The 23,890-nt window shown below is 40.3% G+C and overlaps 1 protein-coding gene across 4 annotated transcripts; it reads left to right on the forward strand.

Annotated features, from left to right (window-relative positions):
- Positions 1-11,447: 11,447 nt before the first annotated feature.
- Positions 11,448-19,271, forward strand: LOC111009238 (serine/threonine-protein kinase RUNKEL). Of its 4 annotated transcripts, none has more exons than XR_002601208.2 (12): positions 11,448-11,721; positions 11,847-11,936; positions 12,248-12,300; positions 12,437-12,512; positions 13,063-13,124; positions 13,220-13,298; positions 13,396-13,452; positions 13,596-15,260; positions 15,483-16,352; positions 16,827-17,963; positions 18,046-18,233; positions 18,613-19,271. XR_002601208.2 is itself a non-coding variant. In XM_022282257.2 (11 exons), the coding sequence occupies exons 1-10, from the start codon at positions 11,674-11,676 to the stop codon at positions 17,943-17,945; spliced, it is 4,119 nt and encodes a 1,372-aa protein (XP_022137949.1). In that variant the 5' UTR covers positions 11,448-11,673; the 3' UTR covers positions 17,946-17,963; positions 18,046-18,392. The 4 variants fall into 4 exon arrangements, 2 of the variants coding, with proteins under 2 accessions (XP_022137949.1, XP_022137951.1); XR_002601207.2 differs by lacking the exon at positions 18,613-19,271 and adding an exon at positions 18,434-18,606; XM_022282257.2 differs by lacking the exon at positions 18,613-19,271 and having other exon boundaries at positions 18,046-18,392.
- Positions 19,272-23,890: the final 4,619 nt, after the last annotated feature.

Below are 23,890 nucleotides of genomic sequence, written 5' to 3' on the forward strand. Positions count from 1 at the left end.
TAAATGTTTATATTTTATAACGAGTTGGTAAACACCTTTTATGAATTTATTATTTCCCTTTTCATCGAGGATTAATATACAAATCCCGAACATGTTGTATCTCAAAAAAAAAAAAAACGATTAATATATAAATATATTTGTGATATTCGTGGGCTACCATCATTTTGTTCCATTTTTCATGAGTTTTTTTTTGTTTATTATTTAATTCGTTATTCCTTTTTAATCCATTCAAAATATAAATCATGTGATGCGCATATTTTCGACAAGTAAGTGAGGTGCTTACATGTAGGATCACTCAAGTCAGTCTCACATTTCGAACCACCGTCAAGTTGAAGTCGAGACCCTGACTTGTGACTTCAACATAGGTCATGATCGGTCTTCTCACTTTGGTTCAAAACTGCCACGTCGTCTCTTAACACTCACCCACATGAAGGGACATATTTTTACCCATAACAAATCCAAAGTCTCCTATCTAATAGCTTCGTATAAAAGTCTAAATGCAACAATAGTAGAGAAAAATGAAAGACATAAAATTTAAGACTTAACAAATTAAGTTCGGATCATGGTATTAAATATCCGTCGACATTTCTATATATCCATGAGTTCAATATCAACAGTAAAACGACATTTCTATCATATTACAAAAAATATCAAAAAAATCAAAAAAATAACAACAACATGTCACTAATATATACATAACATTAATATTAATCATTTTAAACTTATTTAGAAATATAAAAATATTTATTTGTTAATTTAAATATTTTTTATGATTTTTTTTTCTCTAACTTCTATAGAAATATCTATCAGCACCAATATTTAAAACCGTTGGGACCTATTTTGTTTAATTTTCTTTTGAAAACACAATTGAGGATTTCGTGGTAGATTATTAGCTAATACCGACACCAAATTCCAAAACTGATTATAGCTAATGTCAATGCCATAACAACACTTCCACAGTTTACTCTACAAATTAAGGCCTAAGGATCTGATTAGGTAGAAATTGCCATAATTAATATATAGAAGAGGGGCTAAGTTATATATATTAACTATTTTATTGATATAATTAAAATTAAATTAAAAATTTTGTTTTCTCGTGAAATTAGGAAGTAAACTTTTCAATACCAATAACAAAAAAATTAATACATTTGTGATAACTGTTTTATATAAATTTATCCGACATGTAATTTACCACAAAATAAATAGTTTATTTAATTTGTGTTCATTTTTTTCCTATGCTAATTAAATTTATTTACTAATTACTATCGAAATTTCCATTAAACTTAACTTATTTTCTCTTCTTTTTTTACATATCTAATACATTTGATTAATAAGTTAACACATTTTAAATAATAATTATTTAAAAGTTATTAACTTCGACATAAACTAACCAAAATAGTTGAATTCATTCATGGTAAAAATACATTTATTTAATTAATTATGCTTGTTTGGGGGAAAGAATATCCTGGACACGTGGAGAACAGCCATTGGTGCCCCAAGGTGACCATGAGTCATGCCCCAGCTCGGACCGCCGAGATCACCACCACTAGCGTTGACAGATACTAAGTATGAGGGCCGAGGTGAACCTGGCCGAGGTCCGACCTACCGAAAAGCTTGGTGGGGGCCGATGTGAGCTACTGTCAGCGGCGTGATTATCGGGTGTAACCGACGGTCCCGAGATTACCGGGTGTAACCGTCGCGAGATTAGCGGGACTACCACCGATAAGTAGAGGACTTCACTCCACGATCATGTACGATGATTTCTGACCTCGAACTAAACTGGGAATCCGACCTATACTGACTTGATCGTCGGAGTGCTCACCTTTTTGTGCAGGTCCGCCCAAGTATTCAGATCGGTCCGGAGGCCGAGTTCGAGCTGCAATCTGAAATACACTGTTGTGCATATCCTTGCATAAACATTTGGCGCCGTCTGTGGGGATCACAATCTAAGTCATCCCAATTCTTTTAAACCAACACGCGAGCGAACATGGTTCAACCAGCAAACTCGACCAATACGGCAGATCGAAGGACTCTAGCTGCCAGCGATGCCCACCAGAGGGAGGTCGGAGCAGCAGTGGTAGAGGGGCAAGGTCACGACGGCATAGCAACAGAACCCCTCCGCAGGTCGGCACGAATCACCGCGCCTGTTCTACCACCTGCGCACCCCCCAAGGACATCCAAGGCCACCCGTGGCCGAGGTGGGACCTCTAAGAAGGGCGCCCGGGGTCCAGCCCCGGCTCCAACAAGTGAGAACTTTGACGCACTCCAGAGAGAAATGGAGGCAATGCGCACACAAATGCGGTCCATGGAGGAAATGTATAACGAGATGATACTAGCAGCAGGCGCAGGGTCCCGATCTGAAAATCGAATGACGCGCATTGACATACGCGAGCAAAGGGGTTCCCACCTCGGCCCAGTCGAGGAGGAACATCCTGAAGACAACGAGAGCGAGGGACACACTCGCCGGAGAGGAGACCTCCGTGAACACCTCAACAGAAAGAGAGGCTCATCTCTCCGAAAAGGACAGACACCATCCCGCTCACACAGGAGCTCCAACCAGCAGGCTGAATCCTCTCGCAACCCAGCAACTCCTGCAGGAGTGATTACAAGGGAGGAGTTCGACCAGCTGAGGGGCCAGCTCGACGCTCAGGTGGAGGCCTTAAAGGCCAAATGTGAGCAGAAAGAAGGTTCACTGAACGATGGCGATTTGGGAGAATCGCCCTTCACCTTGGACGTTTTGGAAGCACCGATCCCTCCGAAGTTCAAAGCTCCTACCGTGAAACCTTATGATGGGTCGAAGGACCCCAAGGATTATGTTGAGGTCTTTGAAGGCCTCATGGATTTCCAAGCGGCATCAGACGCAATCAAATGCCGCGCCTTTCAGATCGCGCTTACTGGCAGCGCGCGATTGTGGTATCGGAGACTGCCAGCCAGGTCGATCTCGACCTACTCTCAGCTGAGAAGGGAGTTCCTCGCCCAGTTCTCTTCTCGGCATTATGACAAAAAGACAGCGACCCATCTCTCCACCATCAGACAGAAGGAGGGTGAGACGCTGCGAGAATATGTCACCAGATTCCAGGAGGCGCAATTGAAGGTCGCACACTGCTCCGATGACTCGGCCATGTGCTATTTTCTCACCGGTCTAGCTGACGAAGCCCTCACGGTGAAACTTGGAGAGGAGGCCCCGACCACCTTCGTCGAGGTGCTTCAGAAGGTGAAGAAAGTCATCGATGGATAGGAGCTCCTCCGAACCAAAACCGGCCGACCAGAACGAAAGATCGGCCGGGGCAGAAGTGGAAAAGATATAGAAAAGGCAGATCCCAAGTCCAAGGACAAGGGATCCTTTTCCAGCGGCCGAGCTGAGTATCGAAGGGTGGAGAACGGACCTACCAGGAGCCGACCTTACGAACGCTTCACCCCGACCACGATTTCAATTTCCGAGATCCTAACGAACATCGAGGAGTCTGGAATGGAAAAACTACTCAAGCGTCCTGCGAAGCTTCGGGGAGCCCCGGAGAGGCGCAGCAAGGACAAGTATTGCCGCTTCCATCGGAAGCACGGCCATAACACGTCGGACTGCTGGGAGTTGAAGCACCAAATTGAGGATCTAATTCAAGATGGCTACTTCAAGAAATTTGTGGGAAAGCCCAGGACCAGCTCGACAGAGAAAAAGGAAGAGCGGAAGCGTTCGAGGACGCCGCCCCGGCGCACTGACCGACCTGCGGTCATCAATACCATTTTCGGAGGGCCAAGCGGGGGTCAGTCCGGACATAAAAGAAAGGAGTTAGCTCGTGCAGCCAGGCGCGAGGTGTGCATCATCAGGGAGCAGAGGCCGACCTGCCCAATCACCTTCGACAGTACAGACTTAGAGGAGGTCCACCTGCCCCACAATGATGCACTTGTGATCGCTCCCTTGATTGATCATGTGGTGGTCAGGAGGGTGCTGGTAGACGGAGGCGCATCTGCTAACATTCTGTCCTTACCGACCTACCTCGCCCTGGGATGGACGAGGTCGCAATTGACGAAAAGCCCGACACCGCTGGTTGGGTTCTCTGGAGAATCGGTCATCCCAGAGGGTTGCATCGACTTGCCGGTCACACTTGGGCAGGACCAAACTCAGGTCACCCAAATGGCCGAGTTCGTGGTAATTGACGGTAGATCGGCCTATAACGCCATCTTTGGGAGACCCATCATCCACTCATTTCGGGCCATTCCGTCGACACTTCATCAAGTTTTGAAGTATTCCACCCCCAATGGCGTGGGCACGGTCCGAGGAGAACAGATCGCTTCGAGGGAGTGTTATGCCTCCGCACTCAAAGGCTCATCGTTCTGCGCCCTCGAAACTCTCGCTGGTAGGGATGGGACGCTCGAGTTCGAGGCCGACCTGCCGAGGAGGGAGTTTGCCGCACCCACTGAGGAGCTCGAGCTTGTTCCTCTGCTTAGTCCCGAGAAGTAAGTAAGCATAGGAACGAAGTTGGGGGCCACCGACAGAGAGGAGCTAATCCACTTCCTCAGATCCAACTCGGATGTCTTTGCATGGTCCCATGAGGACATGCCTAGCATTGACCCGAAAATTATGACGCATCGCCTCAGCATAGATCCGTCATTCCGACCTGTAAAGCAAAAAAGAAGACCTATAAACAAGGAGCGGAGTGATGTAATTGTTGAAGAAGTTAGCAAACTTTTGAAAGCTGAATACATAAGAGAAATTTCGTATCCCGAGTGGCTCTCCAATGTTGTATTAGTTAAAAAATCTAACGGAAAGTGGAGAATGTGCGTAGATTTTACGAACTTAAATAAGGCATGCCCGAAAGATTGCTTCCCACTGCCGAGGATTGATCAGCTCGTAGACGCCACAGCCGGGCACGAACTACTCACCTTCATGGACGCCTACTCTGGGTACAACCAAATCAAGATGCATGTCCCAAATCAAGATCATACCGCATTCATAACAGACCAAGGTCTGTACTGTTACAAGGTCATGCCCTTCGGTTTAAAGAACGCAGGAGCGACCTACCAAAGAATGGTGAACAAAATGTTCGCCAAGCAGATCGGCCGGAATATGGAAGTGTATGTGGACGACATGCTTGTCAAGAGCAAGCTGTCTAAGTCGCATATCTCCGATCCGACCGATGCCTTCGAGGTTCTGAGGACATATCAAATGAAGCTCAACCCAGCTAAATGTGCCTTTGGAGTCTCTTCGGGAAAATTCCTTGTTTCTTCAAAGTCCTACAAAAGAAAGGGCTGTTTGAATGGACAGCAGAGTGCGAACAAGCATTTCAGCAATTGAAGGGCTACCTCTGTTCGGCACCTTTGCTCGCCAAGCCCCTGCCAGGGGACAAGCTGCAATTGTACTTAGCAGTGTCTGACAGTGCCGTCAGCTCGGCCCTAATCAGGCAAGAGGAAGCGCGGCAAAACCCGGTCTACTACACAAGCAAGGCTATGACCGAAGCCGAGACTAGATACCCTCAGATGGAAAAGTTGGCTCTCGCTTTAGTCACATCGGCCCCCCGGCTTAGACCATACTTCCAAGCCCATACTGTGGTGGTGCTCACTAACTTGCCCCTAAAAAACATCTTCCATAAGCCAGAAGCTTATGGACGCCTGATGAAGTGGGCAATGGAGCTAAGTGAATACGACATCCAGTTCGAACCTAGAGCTGCGTTGAAAGGGCAAGCAGTGGCAGACTTCATAGCCGAGCTCACACCACCTTCCGAGTCTGGCGAGTCCGACCTACCGTGGACAATCTATGTCGACGGATCCTCCAATGAGAAGGGGTGCGGGGCCGGAGTCCTCTTGCTCGGACCAGGAGGCGAGCGATTTGAGTATGCCTTGAGGTTCGGTTTCCGGACTTCCAATAACGAGGCTGAGTATGAAGCATTTATTGCCGGTCTACGAATCGCTAGAGCATTGGGGGCCTCTTGTGTCAAGATCTTCAACGACTCCCAACTGGTTGTGAACCAGATCAAGGAAGAGTACCAAGCGAAAGACTCCCGAATGGAGAAGTATTTGGGCAAGGTCAGATCGTACCTCGTCCAATTTCAAACTTACGAAGTAAGCCGGGTTCCCCGAGCAGAAAACTCTAATGCCGACGCCTTGGCCAAGTTAGCATCAGCGTACGAGACCGACCTGGCCAGGTCGGTCCCCGTCGAGATCTTAGATAATCCCTCGATCTCAGAGCCAGATCTGATGGAAATCGACGCTCCAGAGTCCTCATGGATGGACCCGATTGTGGACTTTATTAGGGGCAATTCACCACAAGACCCCAAGGAGCGCAGAAGGTTGGCAAGGCAAGCAGCTCGGTTCGTGGTCCGAAGTGGAGCGTTGTACCGACGCGGCTTTTCCCTGCCTCTATTAAAATGCCTAACCCCTGAAGAGGGCCTATACGTCCTCAGAGAAATCCACGAAGGAGTGTGCGGCAATCACTCAGGCGCCCGGTCGCTGTAAGCCAAAGTGATCCGCCAAGGATACTATTGGCCGACCCTCAGCCAGGACGCCAAGAAGTTCGTTAGAACTTGCGACAATTGCCAACGCTACGGAACCATAATCCACCAACCTCCCGAGCTGCTCACCCCCATCTCGGCCCCGTGGCCATTCGCGCAGTGGGGGGTAGATATCATTGGTCCTTTCCCTTTGGGCAAGGGCCAGACCAAGTTCGCTGTGGTTGCTGTGGATTACTTCACAAAGTGGGCCGAGGCAGAGGCGCTCTCCCACATAACGGAATCCAGAGTCACGTCCTTCGTATAGACAAATATCATATGTCGCTTTGGTATACCGCAGGCCATTGTGACAGACAATGGGAAGCAGTTTGACAACGCCAAGTTCAAAGACTTTTGCAGCAAGCTTGGCATAAGTCACCTTAGCTCGTCCCCCGCACATCCGCAAGCAAATGGGCAGGTGGAGGCAGTGAACAAGATCATTAAGCGAGGCATCAAACTTACACTGGACTCCAAGAAATGCAGGTGGGCCGAGGAGCTACCAGAGGTTCTATGGTCGTACCGGACCACCCAAAGAGAATCGACGGGTGAGACCCCGTTCTCCCTGGCCTTCGGCTCAGAAGCTGTAGTCCCGGTTGAGATCGGCATGCCATCTGACAGAGTAGAGCATTACGAGACTACAGCAAATGAGGAAGAGCTGCTCCTCAACCTCGACTTGTTGGAAGAAAGAAGAGCAATAGCCCAGCTACGCCTGACGGAATATCAGGGCAGAATGGCCAGACATTACAACGCCCGCGTTCGACCTCGGACCTTCCAGGTTGGACATCTGGTCTTAAGGAGGGTCCAAACCCGTGTGGGTGCCCTTGACCCGACCTGGGAGGGGCCGTTTGAAGTCAAGGGAATAGTCCGACCCAGGACGTACATTTGGCCGATCTGAAAGGAGACGTCCTCGCGCACCCATGGAACGCGGAGCACCTGAAGCGTTATTATCCTTGAAATGCCGAAATGGTTTTCAATGGATCTGTAAAAACTGTTTCAATCGGAAATGTGATGATTTAATTTCATGATTTCGAGTTCGACCAGAAATTAAATGGGGGCCACGGACTCCCACACGATCACATTCCAACAGTCAGTTAAAATTCAATCCTCCAAAACCTAAGGGTACGAGGTGCGATGCCAAAACCACTGATGAACTTAAAATTTAAACCTTCAAGGTAAAGGGACGATGTGAAAAGTTCAAAATGATCAAGCCTCTGAACCTGAGGGTACAATGTACGATATGAAGAACAGCTACGAACTTAGGATTTTAGCCTTTTAACGTTTTTAAGTTAAGGGTGCGATGTTAAAAAATCCAGAGTTGGTGCAATGCATTGAATACTAGACAGAGATTCGAATTCAAAATTTCAAGTATTTTTGAAGGCGCGACCTCAAAAGTACGAGGTGCGAGGTGACATTGGCTTTAGCTTAAAGAAAAAGCAAAGAAAGGAAGGCAACAAAGTAAAAACAAATGGGAGCTTCTTTATTGAATGGAGAGCAGATCCAAGGCTTATAGACCTTGCAGCTCTGCCCTGACACTTACAAACAAAGGAGAAGAGAAGAAAGACAGAGAAAGGCCTCATGAAGGATGATCGCCTAAGAGCCTGCCTGAGGAGCGCCCTCCTGGGTGGTGCCGACCTGGTCCTCTTCGAGATCGGAGTAGTCAGAGTCCAGATCTTTGACATACTTATCCACCAACGCTTGGGGGCCAGGGGTGCCGCCAGGCCCAGACGCCCACTGCTCGGCATACCTCTTTTTCAGACCACTGAGATCGATCTGAAGGTCAGGCATGTCGGAAGCAATGCCCTTAATGAGGAACTTGAAGCCCGCGTCAGAGAAGTCTTTGGCAAATCCATCGAAGTCAGGATGTTGCCTAAACGATTCCTCCAATAGGACTCCATTGCTGAGACGCTCCTTTGCCGTCTCCAGCTCGGCAGTCGCATGCTTCAACTCCTCATCCTTCGCTTCAAGCGCCTGGAGCATGTCGTCCTTCTCCTTCAGGAGTTGGAACTTCTCCTTCTCCAAGCCCCTGGTGATAGCATGGGCAGCTCGGAGCTGGACCTTGCATCTGTCCTCTTCCTTCTTCAGCAGCTCGGCCTTGGTCTCCACCTCGGCCTTCAAAATTTCCACCTCAGAGTGAGCCTTCAGCAGCTCATCCTTCATGGTGGAGGAAGCAGCCTCCAAGGCAGCAGAGAACTCCTCTTTCTCCCTCGCTGCCAGAACTTCCCTCCCATCCAGCTCAGCCTTTACAGCCAGAGCCGATTGAATGGAAGCAACAAACGCCTGAGGAAAAACACCAAGAAGAAAATTAGACCGAGCTACCTGTTAGGTAAATTGAGCAAAAATGGAGACATCAATCTTACCTCAGCGGCGTAGTCGATGGTCCTCTGCAGAACGGACCCTGGGTCACTTACAAATTTAGACGCCCTCCTTAGGCAGCGGTCCAAACTTGCAGCCGAGATGCGGGACACCTGGTCCCTCACCCCAGAACTTGACGGCTCAACTCTTAACCGTGCCGTCACGTCGGACGTCCCGCCCATCCTGGCTTCAGGATCGTCCACCCAATCTGCAAAGCTCGTAGGCAGGACCCCACGAGCTCTGACCTCCAAGGGGGAGGTGGTCTTCTTTTTCTTCCTCCTTCGCTTCAGAGGGACTTCCTCCCTCACCTCCTCGCCCAAGGGCGAGACGTCCACCGCCTCGGTCTGATCCTTGGGGCGCTTCTCCCTCGAAGGACCCCCAGAAGACTCCAGCTCGATCACTGGGGCTGGATCTTCCGAGGCTGGCCCTACCACAGCAGGAGTGGCAGGTTTCGAACTCTGGGCGGCCTCAAGAGCATGGACTCGACCCTTGGACTTGCGTTTCACGTTACTCGCGAACCCGCAAACCATGGCTGCAAAACAAAGAAAAAAAAATCAGCACAAAGTTAGAGGAAAGGGAGGGGGCAGCAAGCTCGACATACCTAATTCGGAGTTCGGCTTTAGGGATTCAATAGGACGAACTGCAGGGTTGTAATCTAGCAGCCCGGACTCAAGCAGCAGCTTGTCGGTCACCAAGGTTCCGACCTTCCTACCCCTCGGAAAATGTTCCTTGTAATATTTCAACGTGTCGAAGGAGGCTTGCGTAAGCTCGGGGACTGGTCGGATTGAAACTGCGCGAAGACAAAATCCGAGTTAGACCTGAATGACAGGAAAGAAGATCACAAAAAGTAAGAACTACTCCGTACCTAGGTTCCCAAACCTAGTGGGAACGTCAAAGAAGGAACGACCTGACTCGTCCTTTGCGAGCCATTTCCCAGAAGCGTAGAACCACTTCCTCACCCATCCCTTGATGGAGGTCGGCCCCTTAACTATACTGTCTGCGCCTTTCCTTGCGCACATATAGAACCGACCAGACTTCTTAGCTATCCTTTTCGCTTCAAAGCACGCGAGGAGCTGGTCTACGTCCAACAGCTCGGCCTCTTCACTATCCCGAGCTTGTAGCCAAAAAAAGATGGCCAAAGCGAAAATGACACCCCACCCATTGAGGGCCACTTGAGCCGGAGCCAACCCAGTCCGGAAGAGAAATTCTTGGACAAAAGGGTGAAGGGGAAGCCGGAGGCCGTACTCAAACATTTTGAAGTAGAGAATGACCCATCCCTTTGGAGGATTGTCAGCTCTCTCCCCCTCCTCCGGAATCCTAAGGAGGATGTTCTCAGGGATAGCGAACCCCCTACGAAGGGATCCGAGGTAGTGCTCACGTATCCTAGAAGGGTATTCCAAACCCTGATCGTCGGAGTGCTCACCTTTTTGTGCAGGTCCGTCCAAGTATTCAGATCGGTCCGGAGGCCAAGTTCGAGCTGCTGTTGTGCATATCCTTGCATAAACAGTGCTAATTTGATATTTACATTTCATTAGCTAGTACAAAGAGTTTGATAAAATTATAGATTCAGAGAAATGAATTTGATAGATTATATGACGTGGGTTGAGTTTTTAATTTAAAATAAATCAGTCTAAATTATTTATATATACTTATTTTTAATATAATTGTTAATCTAAATTCTTTTTGAATAATTATTGTGTGAAATAAATATTTAATTAGTTTTGTTATTGAATTTTTAAAATATTTTTCAATAAATTATTGCATATATTGTTAAAAAATATATAAATTTTTGTATTTAAATTTATCCTTATAATTTCTCTAACGCATGAAGTTTATAACAAGTACGAATGAAATGATTAGGTTGAGTTTTATCAAAGTTGATATACAATTTTAAGAAAATTGGACTAAGTTACCGTCAATATATGAATTAATAATTTGTTACTTGTAACTTTAATTAAATTCATTTACTTATTATTATTCAAATTATAATTAATTAATTTTTTTAATAATCTAATATATTTAATTAAAAAATTAATGTATTTTAGAAGAGAGATGAAAGATAAAATATGCAATATAGTAATTCAAAAGAGTAATGATAAAATACTCATAATAAAATATTGTAGCAGAGTGGAGTGAAATAATATTTACTGTAGCAATAATATGGTGTATAACTGTAGCAAACCTGAGTTTATAAGATTGCGAAATAAATATGGGTTTGTCTTTACCAACCCTACTATTCGATTTGAAAATACGGAACCAAACACCTGATTTGAATATCGTGTATTAAGAGTTAAATTGGCTAAAGGTATGGATGGTAATAATTATTACAGAGAACCCACGTGGTCCAATGATCAGTTATAAATAAAATAAAATGGGCTGATTACAAAAATTAAAGAAACAAAGGTTAAAAAAAAGTCATTTAACTTGATCATTTAGATAAATTTGTGTTTTTTGAGAAATTGTTTATTTACACGAAGCAAAATAGCAGCAGCAACGGTCGAGAGCCACGCAAGAGGACCGTTTGAAAAATTTGAAGTGCCACGTCACCCGCTCACCTCAGTATTAACGTTCCATTTTTATTTTAAATCCAATTAAATTTTATTTTTGTTCGTCTTCTTTTACATTTTCAATATCGACTGTTCCCGCCCATTTCCTCGCAGCGTTGTGCCGGCGATTTTTCGAGCGACTGCAAAAGCAGACTCCATTTCTCTCCTGAGTCTCTGCCGGAGATCGTCAAGAAACCAGGCTCCATTCTTTCTCCTCTTCTCTCTCTTGGCCGATGAGTATATGAGGCCACTCGATTTCGTAATCCGAAACCCTAGCAACACTGCCGGAGCTGACAATGAACCAGTACCACATCTACGAAGCCATTGGCCGTGGAAAGTACTCGGTAACCATTTCTAAGCTTGTGTGAAGTTTCCGCCGTTTTGTCGGCTTTAATTTGTCAGCGGCATTCTCTGAAATTGCTGGATTTTTGTTCTGATTGTTTCTCTTTTTTGTTCGGGATGTTCGTAGACTGTGTATAAAGGCAGGAAGAAGAAGAGCATCGAGTACTCCGCGATTAAAAGCGTGGATAAGTCGCAGAAGAACAAGATTCTCCAAGAAGTAAGCCGACAACTTTTCTTTCCACTGTCATTGTGGGTAGCGGGTTCTAACGGATTCGAGTACCTTTAGGATGGAATTTGAATGCTAGAGTATGTTTAGCGACTGCTGATTTACATGTATATAATTGATGCGTTGCTCATCTTAAATACTACTGATTAGTGTCACAAGAGCAACCGTATCTTTCTTCTATCTAAACTAAACAGCACATTCCGGAACCTCGATATCGCCAGGATCCGACACGTTCGAAAATTCTAGTACACAGTTTGTTTCTGAATTCTAACATAATATGCGTTACCTTCTGATCAATGCAGGTACGAATACTTCACTCACTTGATCACCTCAACGTACTTAAGTTTTACTCCTGGTAACATTCGGATACACTAGTTCATGTTTTTAAAAGGTCTTCAAAGCAGTCAGCTTTGGCCATTTTATTTATTTTTCAATGATCTCCCTATTTCGAATTAGACATTCACTTCGCCCCATCTTCTTTCATTCTTAAGGTACGAAACTTCTGCTCACTTATGGCTGGTATTAGAGTACTGTGTTGGAGGGGATCTCATGAGCATCCTGCGCCAGGTATCAAACAGTTGATTCCATACACGGAGTTATAGTTTTGTCAACCAACCATAAGGAACCTGTTAGGTTAAAATAAATCCTATATAAATAAGTATACGGGACAACTGTTTCTACTATGAAATTAACCTGCTATGAATCCCGTTTAATGAAAATATAGATCAAGCGTTGACACTGTGGAATTACAAATCCGATTATTTTAAATGGCTTTCAAACACCCCAGCTAGAATAGACCTTGTGATTTTGTTCACCTTTTATTGTTTAAGTTATAATTTCTCTCATGGGTCATGATCTCATAAGTCATTTGTCAAGTTTTATAGTATATGGTAGGCCATAGATAAGGTAAGTGCGCATTTCAAACAGTTTCTACTAATTATGGCCACTTGGCCTGCATGATCTTTGTGTGTTATGTTGTGTGTAGGTTTAAAATTTGAAGATTCTCCTCTCCTCACTCTTTTGTCATAGTGAAAAGGGCAGAGGATTTAAAGTGCCTACGTCCAATCTTTGGAATTTTATGAACACAGATACTAATTTGTTTTTGGATGAGTGGCAGGATGGCAAACTACCTGAAGATTCAATTCATGATATTGCTGGTGATCTCGTCAGAGCATTGCAGTAAGATAACCTGGGTTTATATGTTTATTTATCCATATCAGTATATTTTTTGAACTCTTTGGTGGCATTTTAATATATAATCAAAACAATTTTAGGTACTTACACTCGAAAGGAATCATATACTGTGATTTGAAGCCATCAAATATTCTACTGGATGAAAATGGACATACAAAGGTATTTTTTGCATCATAATATCATTCTTTTATTGGGCAGCTTTTTATTATTTTTGTACTATTTTATTTATCTTCTAACTTCTTGTCCGGTTATGCAGTTATGTGATTTCGAACTAGCTAGAAAGTTGAATGAGATATCAAAAACAAATTCTTCGGTAGGTCAATTTTGTTTTTCTTTTTAGTTTTTGTTTTCGCTGTCTGCTCACACTTGATAGAACTTTTAGATTTGGACTAAAATCTTGTCACATTTTTCATTCCTAAGAAGTAGCTTTGTGTTTTCTTCGATGCACTTATTTAGGTGCCACAAACAAAACGAGGCACACCCTGTTATATGGCTCCTGAATTGTTCAAGGACGACGGTGTCCATTCCTATGCGTCTGATTTGTGGGCGCTTGGTTGTGTCCTATATGAATGCTTTGTGGGGAGGCCTCCTTTCATGGGACGCGAATTCACTCAACTAGTAAAATCTATCCTCTCAGATCCTACCCCTATCCTCCCTGGTAGTCCTAGTCGCCCTTTTGTTAATCTGATTAATTCATTGCTAGTAAAAGATCCAGCTGAAAGAATACAATGGCCCGAGCTTTGTGGACATGCGTTCTGGCGAACAAAAATCACTCCAGTATTTTTACCTCCACAACCAGCTTTTGCAAATATGATAGATCAGTATTATAAACCTTGTTTGTCGGAGAGAAATGGCGAAAAACTTGTTCAGAATAGGACCCCTCCTAAGTATCGAGAAAAAGATGTGAAGGGCACTTTGAGACAAAATGAAAATTCTGCTTTTGGTTCAAGTAAAAATGAAACACTTGTTAAAGGTACTCCAGGCAGTCAAAAAACTCAATCAAAGGTTTCTAGCAGAGTCGTTGAGGAGAAGAAGTTGAAAGAAATTTCCTCTGCTTCCAAAGGAGTAAATCTTTTGAGACTCTCAAGGATAGCAAAATTAAACTTGCAAAGAGAGAATGATAAAGAAAATTACAGGAGACCCATTCCTAGCAGCTCCGAAAATGATTCCGAGGTTGAAATTAAGAACACTGATATGGAGCTTGATTTTAATGAGAATGCTGAAGATGAGTCGCATGAAGAACCTGACGAGTCTGATAATTTAAATTGTAATCAGGAAGATAGGTCATCAAATCAAAATCCCCATGGGAAGATGGAAGATGCACAAAATATGGGAGGAGACCTTCCAAAGTATTCATCGCCAGTTAATATCAATGCTTCAGATTTATCAAACAAGCATGATCAGGAATCACCATTGGTACATACAGGTGCGGTCGCTATGTCACCTATTGCTAGTCCTCAACTTAAGAATCAAAGAACTAAAGAAGGATCAGGGAATGCTCTCGAGCCTGATTCTTTGAAGTCATCCAATAACCTTGCAGAGTTTTTTTGGCATCCATCTGATCTTTCTGTTAAACCAGTAATGCCGAGCAGAAAAGCTGATAAAATATCAGATGTTAATACTACCCTTCCTTTCGACGGATTGAAAGCATCTGATTTTGTGAAGATGCCTAAAGAGCAGCAGGATGCATTGTGCAGTAGGATTATTGCTACTCTTAGTGGAAATACAAGTATTGGTGAGAAGCAAAACATGATAAGATACCTTGAGATGCTTAGTAATAATGCTGATGCAGCTAATATTTTGACCAATGGGCCGGTAATGCTCATGCTTGTAAAAATGCTCAAGCAGTCCAAGGTTTTGCAATTGCGTGTTCAACTCACGTCACTAATTGGCTTGCTGATCCGCCACTCTACTTTTATAGAAAATGACTTGGCAAATTCTGGTCTTTTAGTTTCACTTACCGATGGACTCAGAGACAAGCAAGAAAAAGTCAGGAGGTTTTCTATGGCTGCTTTGGGTGAGTTGCTGTTTTATATCTCCACTCAGGAAGAGCATAACAGCAACGTCAATCCTCCTGAATCTCCTTTGAAGGACGCTAGATCATCCCCATCTGGATGGCAGGTAAGTTGACATCTGTGGTCATGACTAAATTTTGTATTATGCTTATTACATTCAATAAATACTATGAACTCATGTTATGTTTGTTGATAAAAATTTTACTGACATTCTATGCAGTTGATTGAATTCAAAAAATCATTTACCGAGTAGCTGTTGTTTTCTGATGGTGCACTATTGTTCTTGAATTTTTTCAACTTTACTCATGAAGTTATTTCTATGGAACAGGTTTCAAATTCACTAATTTCATTAGTCTCATCAATCCTTCGAAAAGGAGAGGATGATATGACTCAACTCTATGCATTGAGGACTATTGAAAACATTAGTAGTCAAGGAGCAAGCTGGGCATCTCGCTTTACCAGCCAAGATGTGATCAGCAACCTATGCTACATATATAGAGCTTCTGGGAAATCGGAGAATGTAAGGCTCACAGCAGGATCATGTTTGGTTCGCCTGGTACGTTTCAATCCCTCTAGCATTCAGTCGGTCACAGACAAATTATCTTCCAAGGACATGGCGTGTGCCCTTGTTAAGGGAAATCCACGCGAGCAGCAAATTACCTTAAATCTTCTAAACATGATCATGTTTGGAGGCCATACCTTAACTAGCATTGGAAGGTACCTTCTACCTTTAATGGAGGAGAAGAATCTCGTCTCTAGTCTGGCATCCCTTATTGAGCAAGGAAGTGAAATTATGAAGGGAAAGGCAATTGTTTTCGTTGCTTTCCTCTGTAAGAATGTAAGACGGTGGTTGCCTCATTTCTTCTGCAATTCCAGGTTACTTTCATCAGTGGACAGGCTGGCGAAAGAGAAGGACGTCTATGTCCAGCAGTGTTTAACTGGATCTGTGCATATCGTGGCATCTATTGTGCCAAGTTTATTGGATATGATTTTAGGAGATATTCAACAAATGATGGGAGGAAGACGTCATGGGCATATCTCCCCCCTTACTAGTCGTGCCGCTTCAAAGACCAACATTCACTTGTTTCCTGTTGTCCTTCATCTTCTTGGAAGTTTAACTTTTAAGCGCAAGATTGTTAGTCCTCAGGTACTGCAGCAGTTGTCTGATCTAATCAGGCATATAGAGACCCCATTTCAGGTGATGGTATTGTGACAGCTCAAATACACACGCACACGCACATCCACCATTTGAGATTATAGTTAGTATATTTCCCTCTTCAATTTGTGTTCATCTTCAGTTGAAATAGAAAAGAACTTTTAGATTGCATATTAAATGAACTGAAAGTTTGGCATGCGAGGCATAGATGATAAAATTCACACACACACACATCCACCATTTGAGATTATAATTAGCATATTTCCTTCTTGAATTTGTGTTTATCTTCAGTTGAAATCAGAAAAACTTTTAGATTGCACATTAAATGAACCGAAAGTTGGCATGCATACATGCTTTTTAGTTTTGAACAAGAACATCACGGTTGCACCTGTCTTTAGAAATGTTCTCTCTCTGTAGAGTAAACATCCTATGAATGTTAAGAAAGTGGGTGAGTAAAGATGATATGTGGTTACATTGCTTCCTGATGTCTTTTTTTCTTTTTCAACTCATTTACAGGGCAGGGACGACTTCCAGATAACGTTGCTTCGAGTTATTGAATCTATCACAGAGGAATTCTCGGTCATTCTTGAAAACCCAGAGATTTTTGTCCATAAAATTCTCCCCAGTTTGGCTGTTCTTTACAGAGGTAATAAGGATGGGGATGCAAGATTCTTATGCCTAAAAATTCTCTTTGATGTGATGTTCACTTTCCTGAATGAACCATCCATAGAGGGGCAAAGGTCGCAGGATCTAAAGCATATAGCAAATTTGCACTTCCTCCCTCTCTATCCTGCCTTGATAGAAGATGATGATCCCATACCCATGTATGCCCAGAAACTTCTTGTGATGCTCATTGAGTGTAACTACATCAAAATTTCAGACATTTTACATCTAAAGACAATCTCCCAGTGCTTCGAGTTTTTGCTTGGCGACCTTTCAAATGCAAATGTAAGTAGTGTTAAGCTGTGTTTGGCGCTGGCATCTGCTCCTGAAATGGAGTCAAGAATACTTTCTCAACTCAAAGTTGTTAGAAGAATAGGAATTCTGTTAGAGTTTGTATATGCAAAGGATATGGAGGATTTTCTCAAACCAACTCTTGGCCTATGTAGAGCTCTCCTTCTCCGTTCTGTTAGTTGTAGAAAGGGCTTCATCTACTCAAAAGAACCGGTTCTTCTGGGAGATGGTACTCCCGAGCCAAATGTTCTAGTTAACCAACAGGAATGCATAAGAGATATATCTGACTTTGGTAACAATGTTGGCGTCTTGTTGGAGTTGAGTGGGTCCTCAGAAGCAAATATCGCGGACATAGCTTCTGAATGTGTAGTGTTTTTGGTTATGGCGGCTCCAAGGGAAGCTACCACTGGTCTTCTTACACACCTTCCCAAGATTAGTGTAATCCTGGAGTCCTGGAGGAGAAGAGGTGGCTGCCTCTTGCTTGTGCAAAGAATGCTGCATGCTCTCGGTTATGCTTGTAGACAGTACTTGGCCCATGCAATGATATTATCGCTATCCCTATCTGAAATTTCACGGATTGAGGCTATTATTTCTGAGATCAAGAGTTCAGGCACGCCAAGTTTAACTAATGATGCAGTGCTTGCGGCTATGGAGTTGCAGCGGCTTCACCGTTGTATTTGAAATGAAACAAGGAAATTTGTGAGTGTCTAAATTTCCCTGGCTCGTGTTGTTCTCAATACAATAATCCCCTAAATTTTGATCATGAACGTTCATCTTGTAGGTACTTTGTAAAATTGGCCGGGTAGCTAAGACAGAAGTAAGATCTTTTCGTTCTAATTTTATAGTGATAGTGTCGTACAGATGAAAGAGTTATCGGGAAATCAGTGGAAAGAGGAGGATTTGAACTCCCACGAGAAGATGGCATTGAAGATACCCATCTGGTATCTGTAGTTCCCAACATGATTCTTGGTGAGTTCAACCACTTACTTATATGCATACTATTATTACATGTCAGCGAATTCTTATTGTTGTATGTGTATATATTTGTACTGTGAATTTCTTCCACTGGCATCTACTTTTTTTTTGCGTCGGAGCAATTGAGGCCCATCTTATGTTGTTAGCTTTTGATATGCAGCTCTCTTGTTATAATAATGCTTTTACCTTTCTAGGATCAGTGCTTGGGAGTTAATTATCATCCAGATTAGGGTTTTAATTTTATAAAAGAATAAAATGCTGGTGAACGTTGAAATAGAAGATTTTGGCTTGTGAAGATTCCGAGGAGTCCATAATGGCCACCTACCTTAGGAATTAGTAATTCCTATATATTTTCCGGTGCAAAATATTTCAGGGTCAGACGGTTGTCTCATGAGATTAGTCGAGGTGCGCGTAAGCTGACTCAGACACTCACAGGTATAAAAAAAAAATCATAAGGAGCAGCCCTCCACATGATTAGAGAGAGACATGTTTGCGTGGACTTGGAGGTAGTTTTTTTATGAGAGTGATATGAGTTTTTGATTTTTATTTTTTTAGTTTAACCACATGTGGAGGCGGGGATTTAAATCTTTTTTATCCAAGATATATGACTTAATCCATGAGATAAACTAGAGATCTCAAGAATGCTAGAAAATTGATGGCTACTTTTGAAGCTATCTATAATATCATTTTAATTAAAGATATGAGCTAGGTATCTCAAGAATAATAGCTAATGGATTTGCTGTCGATAGATACCATGGAATAGCATTTTTTTCAATGAGATGTGAGTTAGCAAATTAGCTAATTGTTTTGCTATTGATAGATACTATTAAATAGTACTTTTGATGAGAGATATGAGTAAGAGATTTAAGAAAATACTAGTATTTGCAAAGCTATATGGAGCTAGTTTGAACTTTTAGTATTCTAAAGGAAAAAATAAAGCATGATGTTTGATGGAAGTTGAGTAATTCTTTTGAACAACATATTACAATAAGAAGTTTCCACGTCTTAAGATTAATTCAAATTGATTATATACATCGTGCCTTTTGTTGAGATGTAACTTTGACCAGTGAAGGCTTAGTAGGGTTAATTACTATTATAAAACAACGGAGAATCTATAACTTAAATGAAATTCACATAGGTCTGATAATTTACCATAATTAGCTAAAAAAATGCTTAGAACTAAATTAATTAGTTAAAACGAACTAAGCTTTGAAATTTGCTTGCTCCTTAATTGAGGGTGGATTATTATTAAACCAACAAATTGTGTTGCTTTTTTAATATTGTGATGGATCTAGTTAACAGCCACTTTCCATCTTGGTGATTATGGTTTGACTTGAAAGTAAATTCAATTGTCTTTTCCAAATGTGTTACCCAAGAAAGATGTCAATCAATGTTTGGATTTATGGTTGCCATATTAGTTGGATTATTTGTATTGCACACCTTTGAAATACAATCCAAATTAAGTAATTAAGTGATATCTCACATCTATATATATATATATATAATGGAGTAAAATGTAACACATTTTGCTTGTTGCGGTTAAATCATAACTATTAAATTTGGTTCGGAGCTCAAATTAGTAACTAAGCTTCTAGGTCAAGTTGTCTTCTTTACTATTTATGGTATCATACAGTAAAATGTAACACATCTATCTCTATTAATGTCTTTTTCACTGAGTTATTCTCGGATTCATACAAGAGTGAAATTGTGAACCTACAACTCTCGACAGAAATAGATACTTCAACCAATAAATTATGTTCAAGTTGCCTCGATAATAATTAACACGGAAATCTTCCAACTAACAACACAACTTGTACCGAATTTTTTTTTTTTAGATCTAAATCATCAGCAAAATTTTAATATGCAAAATCAAAGATACTACCACCACCAAAATTGATCATTGAAATTGATAACATCTGTCCAAATTTATAGATGGTCAATAGTTAAAAGTTTATTAAATTCTATTAGTTCGATTGATTTTTTTGACATCCATATAGAGTGTGTGTATATGTATATATATACACACCAAACCAACCATCCAAAAATTACTAAGTGAAATCGATAAATAAATCTAAATCTATAGACGATATATAATTCAAATCAACCAAACTTACTAAATTCCATTAGTTCAACCAATTTTTTTAACATCTCTATAGTATATAGCTCCATACTTTTTATCTTAGGGAAAAAAAAACAATAGTAAAATTAGGGTCTGTTGGTTCACTTTTATGGCTGTGGCCCCACAAGTGGAATGAGGTGCCAAAACATTGGAGGAAGATAAGATTCTCTAAAAGCAACATATTCAAGAATGAGATACTTTCCAGTTCTACCATTTTTTTTCACGTTATTTAACAAATTGATTTATACATTCATAATTCATTTTAAAGTTTGTATAAACATATAAGATTTAGAGTAAGAGGTAAGGAATTTTGGAGTAACCGCGGTCAAAACTAAGATATTGTTCTACAAGTTTTATAATAACTAATTGTGGTTGACATCTCTAAGGTTTTTAAGACCGGTTTCATGCAAAGTTTTTATACTTTTTTTTTATTAAAAATCTCTTTATTTTGTTAAAAATAAATAATAAGAGGACAAGTTGTAAAAGTGGATCTTTTGAGTGGACATCTACAAATTGACGTCGGAATCCAAGTTTTTTTTCCCTTCAAAGATTAATAATGTTATTGCAAAGAAGATCTCACGGTTTGAGATAAGAAACAAAGAAACTTGCCAATAAAACTGCGGAACACAAACAAAAAAGTCAACTAAAACACATACCTCATAAACAAGATAAAACATAACAACTAGTTTAAGAAAATAAATCTCAAGCAGACCTTATCAATGATCGGGAGCTCAACCTGCACATAATTTAACTGATCAATGCCTTTATAAACAATCAAAATGTTGTCAATTCGAATCTTCAACTTCATATATTGTATTAAAAGAACACAAGATATATAAAATAATCAGAGCAGGACGAGAAACACGTCGTATAAACCTGGAATCCAAACCCCACCCCATAGCGGGAGAGAAAGATGGGTGAAAAAACCTAAAAAGGCATATCTTTTTTGGTCACTAAAGTCTTCTCCTCTCTTTCGGTGAATAATCAATGTAAATTGTAAAGTGTCTTTCTTTTATTCCAATTTTAAACTGATTTTACTATTCAAATTTCAGCTTCGGCTCCCTTAGCTAAAAACCAAACCAATTGGCTTGGGAACATTTTCCAAACCCCGATTTCATCCATCTAAAAACTATGATTTTTTAATGGTTAATATTGTACTTTTAAAATTTAAAGTCAGCAATAAATTAGTTCAATTGTAATAATTTTATATTCGAAGATTTAATGGTAACAATTTGATAATTAAATGTGGTTAGGAACGAAGAAAGACATTAGAGAAAAGCATTGGTTAGTGATTGTGAGGTCCCAATTCTTAACTATTTTGCAATATTTAAGGAAGAGACGGATCGAATTGAAAATTTGAAGTGGGATTGTAGCAATCATTTTAGTTAATGGGTAAATTTTTAAATTTTCTTTGAATTGTATAGCAAAAATTAAAAATTAATACTACCGAGATTTATGTGGAGTAAAAGAATAAGTTAAGTGACGATCTAATTGAATATGACCGGTAGTATAGATTTTAGTGGATTCTTTTATAATATAACCTCACAAATATATAGGGAGAAAATGATAGAGTTAACCTCAAAATTATTCTAAAATAACGATAGTTTATCAACTTTTCTCTCGAAATCAAATAAGTAACCATGTGTTTGACATCAATAACGCTCCAGAAATGATTTTCAATTTCAAATAATTTTAAATTCTTTATCTTGTTTCATCGGAGAATAATTTAAAATTGGTATAATTAAATTTATTTGTTGGGATGTTTGCTGAAAATTAAAAAAAAATAAAATAATTGATTAGTTAAAAATTAGAATATGATAAGTTAAAGTAATTTAAATAAGTAATTTACTTTAAAATGGTTTGAAATCCCAAAATCCAACTATTTTGATGAGGAATTTTTGTAATGCAAGGTCCGTTTCATAACCATTTTAGTTTTTGGTTTTTGGTTTTTCTTGTTTTTAATTTTTGGTTTTTGGTTTTGTGTTTTTAAAAAACAAAAATCATATATGTTTAAAAATAGAAACCAAAACATGTTTTGATAACCATTTTTTGTTTTTTGTTTTTAAAAAGTTAGAAAATTGAAAATACATATATTATAGAGAGAAAATTTTATGTGGGGTAGAGATGACAATGGTGTGGGTGCGAGTGAGGATGCTCTCCCCCATTCTCGTACTTATAAAAATTTTTAGTCTCCATCTCCATCTCGGACTCCTTGGGTCTGAGAGATGTTCTCAATAAAAATTATCGGTTTTATAATTGTTTTTAAGTATTTTTAGAATTTAAGTATAAAAAAAGTGTAATAAATATATATTAATTATTTAAAAATGGAATTGGGGATGGGGACGGGGTCGGGACATGCATTTCCTATTTTTGGGAAATTTTTGTCTCCCCCATGAAAATACAAGTATAGAGAGATGTAAATAAATTTTTTGAACATAAATTTTAGAGAGATGAATAAAAAGATTTAAAAAAAACCGTGAAAGAAAAGTTAAAGACAAAAAGAGAAAAATTGTAGAGAAAAAAATAAAATCGAGAGGAAAATATATGTTAAAGAGAAAAAAAAAAGAAATTATAAAGAAACAGAAAAATTATAGTGGAAATAAATCTAGAGATAATAACACGATTCAAAATATAATTTTTAGAGAAAATAAATAAATACAAAGATAAATAAAAGTTACAGTGAAAGAAAATTGAACGAGAAAATAAAATATGAAGAGAGTTATAAAAGATGAAATTTTAGAGAGAAAAAAGTTACGAAAAATAGTAAATTATTAGAGAGAGAAATGAAACTGGTCTGCCAGAAAAAAAAAACAAAAATACAGAAAAAATTGAAGAGAGAGAAATAATAATAAATATTTAAAGTATGAAAATTTTAGAGGAAGAAAAATAAAGTTTGCAGGGAGAAATTTAAAAATAAAAAAATTGATACAGAAAAATTTGAAGAGAGACAAATAATAATAAATATTTAAAGTATGAAAATTTTAGAGGAAGAAAAATAAACTTTGCAAGAAAAAATTTAAAAATAAAAAAATTTTAAAGTGAGGAATAAATTTTTTAAAGATAAACACATGAAAGAAAAAAAATGTTGAATATTAGAAGAAAAAAATCAGATTTTGAAAAACAAAAACCTATTTTTGAAAACTACCTTTTTTTTTTTATTTACTAAATTTACATAGGATTTCAAAATGATTTTTGAAAAACAAAAAACAGAAAATTGAATTTATTACCAAAGAACACATAAACTAAAAATAAAAAACAAAAAATAAAATGATTATCAAGGGTCCCAAAAATCCGATTTTAAATAGGGTGAGATTTTGAATTATTCAAAATCCTAATATTAAACGAAATTCATTTTAACGTGGATTCAAATCACTCGAATTCAAATTAAATTATTACTAACGGCTCAAAAATTGAGCCGAGCCGAGCTAATTTTTTCAAAAAATTAACGGCTCGGAGCAAGCCGACGATGTGGGGGGGGGGGGGGGGGGGGGGGGGGGAACGATAGTACAGAAAGAGACCCGCGTAGCCATCG

The sequence above is a fragment of the Momordica charantia genome, assembly GCF_013281855.1.
Source record: "Momordica charantia cultivar OHB3-1 chromosome 5 unlocalized genomic scaffold, Mcharantia_2.0 BLBB01000005.1, whole genome shotgun sequence".
Lineage (NCBI taxonomy): Eukaryota > Viridiplantae > Streptophyta > Magnoliopsida > Cucurbitales > Cucurbitaceae > Momordica > Momordica charantia.